This window comes from Panthera leo, chromosome B4, assembly GCF_018350215.1.
Source record: "Panthera leo isolate Ple1 chromosome B4, P.leo_Ple1_pat1.1, whole genome shotgun sequence".
Lineage (NCBI taxonomy): Eukaryota > Metazoa > Chordata > Mammalia > Carnivora > Felidae > Panthera > Panthera leo.
The window spans coordinates 34206417-34222500 of record NC_056685.1 but is presented as its reverse complement, the minus strand read 5'-3'; the positions used below and the strand labels follow the sequence as shown (position 1 = coordinate 34222500).

At 38.3% G+C, this 16084-nt stretch overlaps 1 protein-coding gene across 4 annotated transcripts in view; it reads left to right on the top strand.

Moving 5' to 3' along the window:
* The window catches only part of LOC122224063 (cat eye syndrome critical region protein 2), a 180271-nt gene that overhangs the window by 149142 nt on the left and 15045 nt on the right, over positions 1-16084 (top strand). For 3 of the 4 annotated variants that reach the window (XM_042945408.1, XM_042945407.1, XM_042945406.1), the window contains 7 exons: positions 6746-6875; positions 7381-7418; positions 7507-7598; positions 7812-7938; positions 8681-9069; positions 9703-9831; positions 10022-10868. In XM_042945408.1, coding sequence (XP_042801342.1) covers positions 6746-6875; positions 7381-7418; positions 7507-7598; positions 7812-7938; positions 8681-9069; positions 9703-9831; positions 10022-10868 — 1752 coding nt within the window. The remainder of the gene's footprint in view (positions 1-6745; positions 6876-7380; positions 7419-7506; positions 7599-7811; positions 7939-8680; positions 9070-9702; positions 9832-10021; positions 10869-16084) is intronic. The other variant, XM_042945409.1, reaches the window with a different exon arrangement.

Sequence of the window (16084 nt, the reverse complement as noted above, 5' to 3'; positions counted from 1 at the left end):
AAAATAAATAAATAAGCTTAAAAAAAAAAAAAAAGCATATCTGATAGCCAAGTAAAGGAAGTTATCAGGCACTGTTTTTATGGTAACTAAAAACAGGATAAGTTGTGGGTATGGAGTGGTCTAGGGAAGCTCTACCCCTACCCCAGAAATGACAACCATCAGTAAATTCCTGACAAGGATGAAGAGGTGATAAGCATTTCAAAGCAAATAAGGAAGCACCACTGTGAGCAGTAGTTGTTGGTAGTTACAGCAGACAAAAAAGAAATAGACTCAGTACTATCAGATATTTAAAAAAGAAGATATTGGAAACATAAGGAAAAAGTAACCTTGTTGAAAATAACAGGTAGATTCAAGGAAACAAATAGAACTCCTAGAAATGTAAGGTATAGGTTATTGGAATATTAAACAGCTTTGGGTATGTGTGAAAAGAGAATCAGTCAACTAGAAGGTATGTCTGGGATATTACATGGAATGCAGCACTAAGATAAAGAAGTTACTTGTTAATCTTTCAGTATCCAGTCATGAAAACAAAACCTATGCTAGATATTTCAACACAAAGAATTTTACTTTTTTTTAATGTAAAAGAGAGAGAGCTCGTGCACACACATGGGAGGGGCAGAGAGAGAGAGAGAGAGAGAGAGAGAGAGAATCCTAAGCAGGCTCTGCGCTGTAAGCATAGAGCCCAGCATGGGGCTCCAGACTCACAAACCACGAGATCATGACCTGAGCCAAAATCAAGAGTCAGATGCTAATTGACTGAACCACCTCAACATAAAGAATTTCAAATGGGTCTTTGGTTAAATGGAAGTTAGAAAAATAAAAAAGTTAAAAGAGACTTGTGAGGTAGCACAAAGAAGAGCAAAGAGAAGTTAGGTTATCAGAACCTAGAAGTTGAGGGGCTCTGCCCATTTGGAACAGGCAAGCAGCAAGCCTGGTTCTGGGACTACCAAAAAGAACCTGGTTATCAAAACCAACTGGATTGGTTCATCTGGTCCCAGATGAAGGACCATTCCTAGCATGGTGTTGAACAGCGATAACAAACAGGAAGAAAGAAAACCCTTCCCCTCATCCTATCATTCTTCCTCTGGTACTCCCTTTTGGCAAAATATAAAACTAGCAAAGAATGGAAAAATAATGGATTTAGAGCTTACAAGCTTGATATTGATAGCTTAATAACTTAGGTGTTATATCTAACATGAAAAATCCAGTGTGTGCCTACTGTAAGTTCTAAAATGAAAGAATCAAGAGAATGGGGCAGAGAAAATATTTAGAATGGTTGAGAATTTTCTTGATTTGATGAAGAACACAAATCCTCAAAGTTAGAAGAAGAAATGTAAATTGGATATAAATTACATGTAGACCCATGGTAATGAATTATAGAACCTATGACCCACAGATATTTGAAGTAATCAGTTTGGAGGGGCACCTGGGTGGCTCAGCCAGTTGAGCATCCAGCTTCGGCTCAGGTCATGACCTCGTGGTTTTGAGTTTGAGCCCCATGTCAGGCTCTGTGCTGACTGCTCAGAGCCTGGAGCCTGCTTCAGAATCTGTGACTCCCTCTTTCTCTGCCCCTCTTCCACTCATGCTCAGTCTCTCAAAAAATAAAGGTTAAGAAAATGTTTTTATAGTAATCAGTTTAGAAAAGATAAATCACCTTAAAGGATGTTCTGTAACAGTGATAGAACTTCTCAAGAGTAATAATAGGATTCAGGAGAAAATGGATTGAATTTTATATTAATTTTCCAAGCCTCCATAACTAGATAGTTTAAAACAGAAATTGAATTTTCCCATAGTTCTGGAAGCTAGAAATCTGAATTCTAGATTATGGCAATCTCCATAGACTTAGAATAGAAGGGAACTTCCTTAACCAATATCCACTTTAATGGGAAACGTTAGAGGTATTCCTTCTTAAAGTCAAGAAGAAAAGATTTTTTTCTATCATTGCTTTTATTCTGTATTGTATTGTTTCACAGGGTGTTCTCTACAAAGGAAGAATATTTGTGTATTTATATTATAGAACTATATACATATTAAATGTATAGTCTAAGGAATGTATGATTTGAAACTCCAATAAAATGTCAAGAAACTATCATAACTAATAAGAATAAAGCCAAGTAGTTGGATTCATTTTAAGTGTTAATATGAATAATTTGTAAACATGACTTAATAACAATGGGAATTTTTACTACACAGATAGTGACCTCTAAATATCATTTCCTTCCAGAAGGAACCAAGATTCTTTGGAGAAATGACTGATTTCAGTACTAGGGCAAAAAAAATATAAGGTGTGAGCCTAGATTATTTTATAAGAGAAAACAAGGAAGCATCAAAGACTCCTGAAAGTTCTATCAAAAGATATATTCTCACTGGCCAACAATTGGATTTTTGTTTGTTTGTTTGTTTTATTTATTTTTGAGAGCAAGAGAGACAGAGTGCGAGTGGGAGAGGGGCAGAGAAAAGAGGGAGACACAGAATCCAAAGCAGGCTCCAGGCTGAGCTGTCAGCACAGAGCCCGATGTGGGGCTCGAACTCATGAACCATGAGACCATGACCTGAGCTGAAGTCAGACCTGAACTGACTGAGCCACCCAGGCACCCGATCATTGGATATTTTTGAGCACTAAAAAAAGAAAATGAACAAAAAACATGAAATAAGTTTAAAATCTAGTTTATTTTTGAGAGAGTATGCACCCATGGAGTGGGCAAGGGCAAGATAGAGAGGGAAAGAGAGAATCCCAAGCAACCTTCATGCTGTCAGCTTGGAGCCAGATGCATAGGGGATCTGGAGGGCTCAGTCGGTTAAGCATCCAACTTTGGCTCAGGTCATGATCTCCCAGTTTGTAGGTTTGAGCCCCATATCAGGCTCTGTGCTGATAGCTCAGAGCCTAGAGTCTGCTTCAGATTCTGTGTCTCCCTCTCCCTGCCCCTCCCCAGCTCATTCTCTCTCTCTCTCTCTCTCTCTCTCTCTCTCTCTCAAAATAAATAAACATTAAAAAAAAAAAAAAAAGAATGATAACACTGGTGGCAAGAACTTAAAAAGAAAGAAAGAAAACAACTGTGAGATCATTGACCTGAGCTGATATCAGGGGTCGGACGCTTAACCAACTGACTTACCTAGGTGCCCCCATAATATTTTATAAAAATCAATGATTACCTTAGGAGATTAGTGGGACAACTTGTTATTTTCAGACCTAGTAAAATAGAAAGTCTGACAGACTGTATTTGAGAATATGCAAATAATTGATGAGGAAAATAATTTGATCAATAAATAACGGCAATTATAATAGAAAAACAAGTAATAAAAAAATGGACCTGGGCAGAGCTTTTCTCAACCGAGGCTTCCAAGAGACTATTAAACCCTAAAGTAGAGATCAGCTAACTTTTTTTAAAGTTTTAAAATATAAAGCTTTTTATTTTTATTTATTTATTATTTTAAGTAGGCTCCATGCCCAGTGTGGAACTTGAACTCACAACCCAGAGATCCAGAGTCATATGCTCCACTGACTGAGCCATCCAGGCACCCCTGAAATCAGCTAACTTTCTATAAACGGTCAGATAGTAAATATTTTAAGCTTAGAGATAATACAGGGCTGTGTTCACATTAATCTTTCATTCTTTCCCTCTTTTCCTTTCTTTTTCTTTTCTTTTCTTTTTCTTTCTTTTTCTTTCTTTCTTTCTTTCTTTCTTTCTTTCTTTCTTTCTTTCTTTCTTTCTTTCTTTCATTATAAAAACCATCAGCTAACCGTCCTACATTCTGTAGTTTGCCATTTGCAAACCCCTGCCCTAATACATCCATCGTATTTAATGAACTGACTTCTCCTATGCATCTTTACTAGGTATATACCTTGAAATTACTGAGAAAATGATCATACAAATAATTTTGTCTGCAGCTTAATTCTATCTTGGAACTCTAGTTAATCATCAATTGAAAGACTGATGAGGAACTTAGTAATGGAAAGATGAAGTTAACGCTGATATAATACAAAATCACAGAAGACAGATAAGTAGATATTATATCTGCTGATGTAATGAAAAAAGATATATACAACACCATCTATGAAATAATATTGCCCAAAAAATCAAACATGTTTGTCTGATCAAAGTCTCTAGATATAATTCAATTTACAGAAATCCAAGAGGTATGGGAACACATTAACACCACAGTGAGGATGCCATCAGCTAAATCCAGAACACAGGAAATTACACAAAGACAAAATGACCCAATTTTTCCAACAAATTGGAGGGAACACTATTACAAATTCAGCTAAATTTAGACACAGACAAATGCAGTATATAGACCTTTTTAGTTTTGATTTGAACAAACCAACTTAAAAAAATTATTGCACTAGAGAGAAAGTTTGACCTTGACTCAATATTTGATATTAAATAAATCCTTTTACGTTCCTAAAGTTCATACAGAAGAGCAAAGGGCTAAGAATAGCCAAGATAATTTCCAAAAACAGTATGGTGGGGACACTTATTTTACAGATAACAAAATAAAAATAACAGTGAATAAAAGAATGATATTGGGGTGCCTGGATGGCTCAGTCAGTTAAGCTACAGGTCAAGATCTCACAGTTTTGTGAGTTCTAGCCCTGCACTGGGCTCGCTGCTGTCAGCGCAGAGCCTGCTTTGGATCCTCTGTCCCCCATTCTCTCTGCCCCTCCCCTGCTGTTTCTCTCTCTCTCAAAAATAAATAAAAGCATAAAAAAAGAGAATGATATTGGCATAGAGATAGAGATGAACCCAGTAAACTACATAGAAACAGGCCTTGGGAAGGAATGTGGGTTCTCCAGTACCACATAGCCAGTACAATTGCTTACTAATCAGAGGAAGGAAATTATATGTCTGCTTCCCATTTATGTTCCAGATGAACTAAAGGCCCAAACCAAATTGAAGACAGTATAGATGAATGTCTTCAAGATGTCAGAATAAAAAAGAATGTTATAAGTACAAAAAACACAAGGTATAAAGGGAGCAAGATTGATGTTTGGCTACACAAATTGTTCAAAACTTACATATGACACAAACATAAACAAAGTGAAAAGATGAGTCAAAGTGGAAGATGTTTTGAGAGAGAGAGAGAGAGAGAGAGAGAGAGGGTGCAAGTGAGTAAGGGGCAGAGAGAGGGGAAGAGAGAAGCCGGGCTCACCTGATGTGGGTCTGGGACTCCTGAACTGTGAGATCATGTCCTAAGCCGATGTCAGATGCCTAACTGACTAAGCCACCCAGGCACTCTGGAAGAAGATAATTTTAACACATAATCAACAACAAAGTCTTATTATCCAGATTATTAAAATCATTTCTCTAAATCAGAAATGTAGCAACCCAAAGAAAATAGGGCAAAGTAATCACTCCAGTCAGGAAAATGCAGATGAAAAAATCAAAATTCCTTATCAATACTCAGTAGTTTGGCAAAAATGCGCCTTTTATCCTACCAAGGGAGTGTGAGTTCACTCAAATTGCTGTTGAGAGAATAGCTATACCCTTTTGGGAATCACCTTGACCAGTCCTGATGAAGTTCACTATCTGGCAGTTCCGCTGCTAGTTGTAGACCCTAAAAATCTCACATGCATGCGTGAGAAGATATGTCAAAAGAATTGTCATTATAATACCATTTACAAGATGCAGACATATTGCAACCAACTGGAAAGTGGATTATTAAGCTGTGGAGTACTGTATTAAAGTTAATAAAGCAAAAATCTTAAAATCTGCCAGTTTGTTAGGTTCATGGATATTCATTAACTTGGTTACATTGTTCTTTAATCTTGAAATCGTTTTTTAAAAAGTAACATTACAAGTCATTGATAGCCAAGTGCCTTTCACTAATTAAAGCAGATAAAGATTTAAGTTTATAAGGGAATAATGTAAGAACAAAAACAAAATTAGCAGGGTCATGTCATACTCATAGCAGTGGGCAGATGTGGAGTCTGTCTCTCGGGTAAGAAAATAGAAGGTCTGTCCTGGCTTCTCCCTTCCATTTTTGTGTCTTTCTGTCTGACAGTGTTCTTTATCTTCCTGGCTCTTTTCTTTACTCCTGACCTTCCGGTTCCCTGCTGGCAGTGAGTGCCCCATCAGACTAATAGTGGAATGCCAAGTGTGTTTCTCATGGCTGTGGCTGTGAGCCAGAAAAAAAATCATCCATGCCTTCCAGATCTTTGCCCATTCCAGCTGGCATCTTTCTCTTTTTCCCAGCCAAATTTATTACTACCCTGGCTTGGTAGGGTCCAGCTGCCAGTGGTGGGGGTGGATTGAAGAGCAAAGACAATTGGGGTGCAAGGATATTTTTGCAAATGCAAAACCTTGAGTGCTTACATGTGCATATAAAATCTTGTATATGTTTTGGATTGAGAATCTGGTCCTTAAAAGGGGATGTTGCTTTTCTGAGACAACTAGGAAAGTCCTCAGGTATTGAAAGAAGGATAATCTTCATTCAGTCTTTTTTTTTTTCTTCTAATTCTGTTTTTCTTCAGCCTTGCTCTTTCCTCCCTCTCCATCCCAGTGCCTGCCATACCATTGATTTCAGTATGCATAAAGGAAATGAGTTCCACAAGATTATATTTTTCATAAAGCATTCCTTCTATAGAATCATCCTAGTTATCAAAAGAGGATGGCAGAAGAAGCAAAAATAATTTTGTGATACTGTTTTGGTAATCTTTGTTTCTTCTCAAAATGCTTAACATATAATCTAATCCTCTAAAAAGCACTTACCTCACTTGTACCTTAATGCACTGTGTTCATTGTAGATCGAGCAAAGAGGAGAAAGCTCAGGGAAGAAAGGGCATGGCTGCTGGCCCAAGGGAAGGAGCTCCCCCCAGAACTTTCCCATCTGGACCCTAACTCCCCCATGAGAGAAGAAAAAAAGACTAAAGACCTGTGAGTATTTAATGATACTAACAGTAGCAAACAGTAACATTTAGGAAGCACTCAGGAATTGTGCCAAGCACTTTGCTCATTTAATTCTTAAAACAACCCTGTGTGGTAGATAATATTCAGTGTTCATAAGCTTCTCATTCTTCTGTATGCCTTTCTGTATTACTGTTATTTAGATTACAAAAATATTCATTAAGGGAAAATATAGCCCAAGAAATAATGTGCTATGAAATAACTACCATTATAGAATCGTAAGTTGTGGATCATCTGAGTCAACCCCAGCATTTTATGGATGAGGAAAATGATACTCCCTTTTTTGCTTAGGTTTACTAATCATCATCTTCACAGTTCTTTCCTGGAGATTATCAGTGTCACAAACTTACCTTAAAAACAGTTTATTGGGACTCTTCCAAACCTTGGTACAATCAGCTGCCTGTCTTTGATTAAAGTAAGAGAGCTAAGGAGAGAAGGTTGTCAAAGTTACTATTTCTTATTTTGTGATTCACAGCTTTGAGTTGGATGATGATTTCACTGCCATGTATAAAGGTCAGTTCCCATTCTCAACTATTAACTATTTCTGATAGAAATACTCTTGTGTGACTGAGTTAATGCAGCTCTCTTCTTTGGCTTTCAGTTCTCGATGTGGTAAAGGCTCACAAGGATTCTTGGCCCTTTTTAGAACCTGTGGATGAATCGTATGCCCCAAACTATTACCAGATTATTAAGGTAGAGGCTGCCTTTACAGTTATACCTTCTATGGTGTGTGTTTCTTTCTTGATTTTTGTCACTGTTTTTAAGTTCACCTGTTGTTCTTGAGAATCAGAGTTGCTGCATATATGCCATGCTCCTGAGCATCTCATAATAGCGTGATTCCTTTGCCTCACAGGGACTACAAGATGGTTTCTCCAGCATGTTATAATTTAATGTGTCCTATTTTAGGTCCCCATGGATATCTCAAGCATGGAGAAGAAACTGAATGGAGGTTTATACTGTACCAAGGAGGAATTTGTAAATGACATGAAGACTATGTTCAGGAATTGTCGGAAATACAATGGGGAAAGTAGTGGTAAGTGGGGAAGGAGTCTGCTATGGATACACTTATTATACCATTTCAACCAAGAATAAAATGCCTTCTTTTTTAGAAATACACAAAAATAGAAGTGCATCTCTTTCAGAAGTGAATCAGACCTTTCTTTGGTGCTATGAACACAATGCACATTAAAAGCCATAAGATCGGCCATTCTAACCACTTACACAATATGTGCCAGAACCATTCCTACCCTGTGTGACAAGAGAGTATATCTGGTGCCTAACTGGGCTCAGGTTAGTTTTCATTATCTTAAAGACCAGGCTGGGCTTAGTTTGTACTGCGCTTCCTTCATTCAGCAAGTTAACCACTGACAAGACTGACCCTAGATTTTTAAGTCATCTTGAGAAGTCCATAGAGTATATCTCCAATAATAAATAATATAAAAGGCTCTAGTAGCTTAAATGCTTTAGTTTAAAAACTAAGCAGCTTCTAACTAAATACAGTCACTGTATTTAATAATTCTGCATTTTAGCCTTTATTTGTACTCATTTAAGGTAATAGTCCTAGAGTCGTATTCCAGCCATACAGCCTAGAGCCTCTTAGGACAAAAACAGTACCTTCTTCTTGTGTCCATAGCTGTACAACATAATATGCACTCAAGCCAGATTAAGCTCAAGAGTTTACCCAAATAGCATCTTTTATTGTTTATTGGTAGGAGATTTTTTTTTATGTCCTGTAAAAGCTGTATCTGGAAGTCAATCCTTGCATCTTCCCACAGAATATACCAAGATGTCTGATAATTTAGAGAGGTGTTTCCATCGGGCAATGATGAAGCATTTTCCTGGGGAAGATGGAGACACAGATGAAGAATTTTGGATCAGAGAGGATGAAAAACGAGAGAAGAGACGGAGCCGGGCTGGGAGAAGCGGCGGAAGCCACGTTTGGACCCGCTCCAGGGACTCCGAAGGGCCCAGCAAGAAACAGCAACCAGTGGAGAATGGAGGAAAGTCCTTGCCACCTGCACGCCGAGCTCCCTCCTCTGGAGATAATCCTAGCAGTAGTTCCACACAGCTCTCTCGGGAGGGGAGCACCTCAAACGGCCGAGGCTTTTCTCGTCCCCTACATTATGGGGGGATGCCCAACCAGGCACCCCTTTTAAACCAGATGGTAAGGAATAGCTTAAAATTCTGTTGTGATTGCTCCTAGTTGGTGAATTCAAAGAGAGGTGAAGCCTTTTTAATCGGTTCCTCTTCCAAAATAATTTTTCTGTATGTGGATGATTTCTTCGCCTCTCATCTGTCCATTCTTTCTTCATTTTTCCTCTTATTTTAAATCTCCTTTCTCTTAATCTGACATACTCTCGGTATGGGCCAAAATTGGGATTTTAAAAAAACTCTTTGTGTACGAAGCGCAGAAATACATACAGTACTTAAAATACACAGCATATCTGTAGCATTAAAATTATATGTTGTAGGGCAGTTGGGGGAAAATTGGCTTAAGAGGCTCTTGGGGAAGGAAGCAGTTATGAAAAAAAGATTAAGAAACATCAGTCTGTCCTTCAGAGAGAGATTGCTTTCGGCCCAGGAACTAGCCCTGATCTGGGTGAGCCCATGTGCTGACGTTCTTCCCTTTCTTGGCCCTATGCTGAGTTGTTCAAGGTCTTTGTGTTATTTTAGCAGTACATCCATATGCAGGAACGTCCTTGTTTTCTACTTAATGTCTTCTGTGCTTTTTTTTTTTTTTTTTTTTTTTTTTTTTTTTAAACCTCTCCCCCACTTGCCTTTACTCAACACCCTCCAGAGGCCAGCAGTACCAGGAACATTTGGCCCTCTTCGAGGATCAGATTCTGCCAATTTATATGTCTCCTCTAGAGTCCCAGAACCACACCCTGGAGAGCCTGTACAGCAGCATCAGCCTTTTGCCATGCAGGTAAGCAACCTGATACTCAGAATATGCAGATGCACAGGATTTCACAGATAAATTTCAGAAATCTAGTCTCTTCCCAGGTTAAATTTAATTCATTATCTCCTATTCTGTAGGGTCTGTTACTATAGATTAAGCACATTACTTATTCTATGCATCTGTTGAACATTGCTTTCTTCTCTTTTCTTGTTGCCAGCCTCCAGTTGGAATTAACAACCATCGAGGACCCAGGCTAGGCACACCAGAAGAGAAGCAAGTGTGTGGGGGACTGACACACCTTACTAACATGGGATCACATCCTGGATCCTTGCAGCTTAGGCAGATGGGTGGCCCCAGTCAGGATGGAAATATTTATCCCCCAACTCAATTCCAGTCAGGATTTATTCCTCCCAGGCATGGTGGGGCTCCAGCCCGACCCCTAGACTTTCCTGAAAGCTCAGAAATTCCTCCCAGCCACATGTACCGATCATACAAGTACCTGAATCGAGTACACTCTGCTGTCTGGAATGGGAACCATGGTGCTACAAACCCAGGACCCTTGGGCACAGATGAGAAGCCCCCCATGGGGCCAGGACCCTCTCACCAACCTCGCACTCTTGGTCATATGATGGATTCCCGAGTGATGAGACCTCCTCTCCCCCCAAACCAGTGGACTGAACAATCAAGCTTTCTACCTCATGGAGTTGCTTCTTCAGGGTATATGCGACCACCCTGTAAATCTGGTGGACTTCGGTTACAGCCACCTCCAGCCCCAACGCCAAGTTCTTTATTTGGAGCACCCTCCCAGGCTCTGCGGGGGGTGCAAGGAGGGGACTCCATGATGGACAGCCCAGAGATGATTGCCATGCAGCAGCTTTCTTCCCGAGTTTGCCCACCAGGTGTGCCTTACCACCCCCGACAGCCTACACCTCCCCATTTACCTGGCCCTTTTCCACAGGTAGCTCACTCGGCATCAGTAAGTGTGTCAGCCCCCAAGCCTACCTTGGGGAATCCTGGGAGGACACAGGATAACAGTGAAACACAAGAGCCTGAAAATGACCGAGGTAATTTACACCATCACTTTTGTCTGACTTCTGACATTTAAGCTATTAATTCATAAGGAATCTTTTTTATGAAGACTATCAAACTCATTTACAGCCTCTTTTTCTTGAACCACTCACTCAGGATTGGGCCAGAGATCTGAAAGGATTTCTGGTGGTAATGATCATTACACAAATGTAGTCCTTACCATAATGTGCAGTCTTTTTGAGACTTGTATGTATAGTAATTCAATTCTCAAAACAAACTTTGAGCTAGCTACTATTTAATGATCCTTGTTTGTACAGGTGGAAAATCTGAGGCACAAAGGTTTAGATTGGTTGCCCTCATCTCACTAGTAAGTGGTGGAGCTGACATTTGAACCCAGACCTACTCAGTCCAGCACCCATGCTTTCAACCATGGCATCATCAAACTGCCTTTAAAAATGGCTGTCTTGGTGCGCCTGGGTGGCTCAATCTGTTAAGCCTCTGACTCTTGACTTCAGCTCAGTCATGATCTCAAAGGTTTGTGAGGTCGAGCTCCGCACTTCTAAGGCAGGGCCTGCTTGGGATTCTCTCTCCCTTTCTCTCTCTCTCTCTCTCTCTCTCTCTCTCTCTCTCACAGAATAATTAAACTTTAAAAAAATATTATTAATGGCTGTCTTAAAATTTATCATTATGAAATAACTTTTTAGTACTTAAAGCCTAATTATTTCCATCCTTCTATTCCTTGGACACATAGCTATAGCTACTAAGAATGAAAAACGGTGAGACCTAGCAAATCCTGAAGAAATGTCTTAGAAATGTCATTTAAGAGAGTAAACCTGAAAATTGAGAAGAAAAATTAAAAGAGTAATTTGTGTAATTAGTGCTTTTTTCTAGGATAGAGGTCAACCACGTATTGTATATAATTTTCTTAATGCATGACTGGAGAATAGACACCTAGACTTTTATCAAATATGAAAATTCCACATAAGATTGATGGTAGGCCTAGAACGCAATTACTTTTTGTTTTAATTAATGTATTTAGTTACTAGGATATCTACTGAAACTTTTTTTTTTTTTAACTTCCACTATAGTTAACATATAGTGTTATATTAGTTTCAGGTATACAATATAGTGATTCAACAGCTCTGTACATTACACAGTGCTCATGATAAGTGTACTCTTTGTCTCCTTTGCCTGTTTCACCTGTCCCCACACTCACCTCCCCTCTGGTAACCATTAGTTTGTTCTCTGTAGTTTTTCAGTGTGTCTCTCTTGTTTTTCAGTTTGTTTCTCTTTTCTTTGTTTTGTTTTTTATATTTCACTTGGCATTAATACCCTGTAGATTCCTTCATGTTATTGCATATGGCAATGTTTTGTTGTTTTTGATGGCTGAGTAATACTCCATTGTACATATGTACCACTTCTTTATCCATTCATCTCTCTTTTTTTTTTTTTAATGTTTATTTATTTTTGAAGAGAGACAGAGACAGAATGCGAGGGGGTTAAGGCAGAGAGAGAGGGAAGCACAGAATCCAGGCTCTGAGCCGTCAGCACAGAGCCTGACGTGGGGCTCGAACTCACAAGCTGTGAGATCATGACCTGAATCAAAGTCGGTCGCTTAACCAACTGAGCCACCCAGGCACCCCTATCCATTCATCTCTTGATGGTCACTTGGGTTGCTTCCATATCTTGGCTATTATAAATAATGCTGCAATAAACACAGGTGTGCATACACCTTTTCAAATTAGTGTTTCATATTCTTTGGGTAAATACCCAGTAGTGGAATTAATGGATCATGTGGTAATTCTATTTTTAATTTTTTGAGGAACCTCATACTGTTTTCCACAGTGGCTGTACCAGTTTGCTTTCCCACCAACAGTGCAAGAGTGTTCTTTTTTCTCCACATCTTCACCAACATTTGTTGTTTCTTGTTTTTCTTATTTTAGCCATTCTGACAGACATGAGGTAATATCTCATTCTGTTTTGATTTATATTTCCATGGTAATAAGTGATGTTAAGCATCTGTTCATGTGTCTGTTAGTGATCTGAATGTCTTCTTTGGAGAACTGTCTGTTCATTTCATCTGCCCATTTTTTAATCGGATTATTTATTTTTTTGGATGCTAAGTTCTTAATATATTTGGCTACTCACTCTTTATCAGACATGTCATTTGCAAATATCTTCTCCCATTCCGTAGGTTGTCTTTTAGTTTTATTGACTGTTTCCTTTGCTCTGCAGAAGCTTTTTATTTTGATGTAGTCCCAATACTTAATTTTTGCTTTCATTTCCCTTGCCTCAGGAGACTTATTTTTAAAATGTTGCTATGGCCAATGTCAGAGAAATTACTGTTTGTGCTCTCTTCCAGGGTTTTGATTTTGGTCTCACATTTAGGTCTTTAATCCATTTTGAGTTGGTTTTTTGTGTAAGGTGTGAGAAAATTGGTCCACTTTCATCCTTTTGCATGTGGTTGTCCAGTTTTCCCAACACCATTTGTTGACAAGACTTTTTCCCATTGTGTATTCTTGCCTCCTTTGTCAAAGATTAATTGGCCATATAATTGTGGGTTTATTTCTGGGCTCTCTGTTTTGTTCTCGATCTACATGACTTTTTTTGTGCCAGTACCATTCTGTTTTGATTATTACAACTTTGTAGTATAGCTTGATACCTGGGATTGGGACACCTCCAGCTTTGTTTTTCTTTTTCAAGATCGCTTTGGCTATTTGGGTTCTTTTGTGGTTCCATACAAATGTTAGAATTATTTTTTCTAGTTCTGTGAAAAATGCTGTTAGTGTTTGGATAGGGATTGCATTAAATGTGTAGATTGCTTTGGGTGGCATGGACATTTTAACAATATCTGTTCTTCTAATCCATTGGCATGGAATGTCTTTCCATTTGTGTCATCTTCAGTTTCTTTCATCAGTGTTTTATAGTTTTCAGAGTTTAGGCCTTTCACCTCCTTGGTTAAAGTTTCTTCCTAGGTATTTTATTACTTTTGGTGAAATTGTAAATGGGAGTTTTTTTCTTATTTTCTCTTTCTACTATTAGTGTATAGAAATTGAACAGATTTCTGTATATTGATTTTTATATCTTGTGACTTTATTGAAGTCATTTATGGTTGTAGTAGGTTTTGGTGGAGTCTTTAGTGTTTTCTATATGTAGTATCATGTCATCTAGAAGTAGTAAAAGTTTTCCTTTTTTTTTTTTTAATTTTTTTTTTTAACATTTTATTTATTTTTGAGACAGGGAGAGACAGAGCATGAACAGGGGAGGGTCAGAGAGAGGGAGACACAGAATCTGAAACAGGCTCCAGGCTCTGAGCTGTCAGCACAGAGCCCGACGCGGGGCTCGAACTCACGGACCGTGAGATCATGACCCAAGCCGAAGTCGGCCGCTCAACCGACTGAGCCACCCAGGCGCCCCAGTTTTCCATTTTCCATACCAGTTTGGATGCCTTTTATTTCTTTTTGTTGTCTGATTGCTGTGGCTAGAACTTCCAGTACTCTGTTGAATAAAGGTACTGTTGAGAGTGGACATTCTTTTCTTCTTCCTTATCTTAGGAAAAAGCTCTCAATTTTTCATCATTGAGTGTGATGTTAGCTATGAGTTTTTAATATGTGGCCTTTATTATATTGAGGTATGTTCCCTCTAAACCTACTTTGTTGAAGGTTTTTTATCATGAATGGGTTTTGTACTTTGTCGAATGTTTTTTCTGCATCTATTGAAATGATCATATATTTTTAATCCTTTCTCTTGTTGAAGTGATGTATCATGTTGATTAATTTGCCCTTGCATCCTAGGAATAAATCCCACTTGATCATGGTGAATGATTTTTTTTAGTGTATTGTTGTGTTTGGTTTGTTGAACATTTTTGTGTCTTCGTTCATCACAGATACTGGCCTATAAGTCTCTTGTTTTTGTTTGTTTTGTTTTTGTTTTTGTTTTTGTTTTTGGTAGTATCTTTATCTGGTTTTGGTATCAGGGTAATGTTGGTCTTATAGAATGAATTTGGCAGCTATCCTTCGTCTTCTATCTTCCAGAATAGTTTGAGAATAATAGGTATTAGCTCATCTTTAAATGTTTGGTAGAATTCACCTGTAAAGCTGTCTGGTCCTGGACTTTTGTTTGTTGGAAGTTTTTTGATTATTGACTCTATTTCTTTGCTGGAAATGGCCTGTTCAAATTTTCCATTTCTTTCTGATTCAGTTTTGTTAGGTTATGTTTCTAGTAATTTATCCATTTCTTCTTGGTTGTTCAATTTGTTGGCATATAATTTTTCATAATCTCTTATAATCCTTTGTATTTCTGTGGTGTTGGTTGTTATCTCTCTCTCTCTCTCTCTCTCTCTCTCTCTCTCTCTTTGAGTCTGGCTAAAGATTTGTCAATTTCGTTGATCTTTTCAAAGAACCAGCTCCTGGTTTCATCTACTATATTGTTTTTTTAGTTTCTATTTTGTTTGTTTCTCCTTTAATCTTTATTATTTTCTTCCTTCTACTGGTTTGGGCTTTATTCTTTTTCTAGCTCCTTTAGGTATGAGGCTAGTTGTTTATTTGAGATTTTTCTTTTTGAGGTAGACCTACATTGCTATAAACATCCCTCTTTTTTTTTTTTTAATGTTTATTTACTTTTGAGAAAATGTGCAAATGAGCAGGAGAGGACCAGAGAGGGAGACCAAGGATCTGAAGCGGGCTCTGTGCTGAGAGTGGAGGCCTGGTGTTGGGCTCAATCTCACAAACTGTGAGATCATGACCTGAGCCAAAGTTGTATGCTTAACCGACTAAGCCACCCAGGTGTGCCCCTAAACATCCCTCTTTGGAATAGTTTTTGCTGTATCCAAAAGATTTTGGACTGTAGTATTTTCGTTTGTCTCCATGTGTTTCTTGATTGCCTCTTTGATTTCTTGATTAACCCATTCATTCTTTAGTAATATGTTATTTAACTTTCATGTGTTCTTTCCAGATTTCTTGTGGTTGATTTCTACTTTCATGCCATTATGGTCAGAAAAGTTGCATGGGACAACTTCAGTCTTTTCAAATTTGTTGAGACTTGTTTTGTGGCCTGTCATGTGATCTGTTCTGGAGAATGTTCCATGTGCACTTGAAAAGAATGTGTATTCTGCCGTTTTAGGATGGAATTCTTTAGAATATATCTGGTAGATCCATATGGTCAAGTATGTCATTCAGAAAGCAACTGTTTCCTTGCTGATTTTCTGTTTCGATCTTTCCGTTCATGTAAGTGTGGTGTTAAAGTCTCCTAC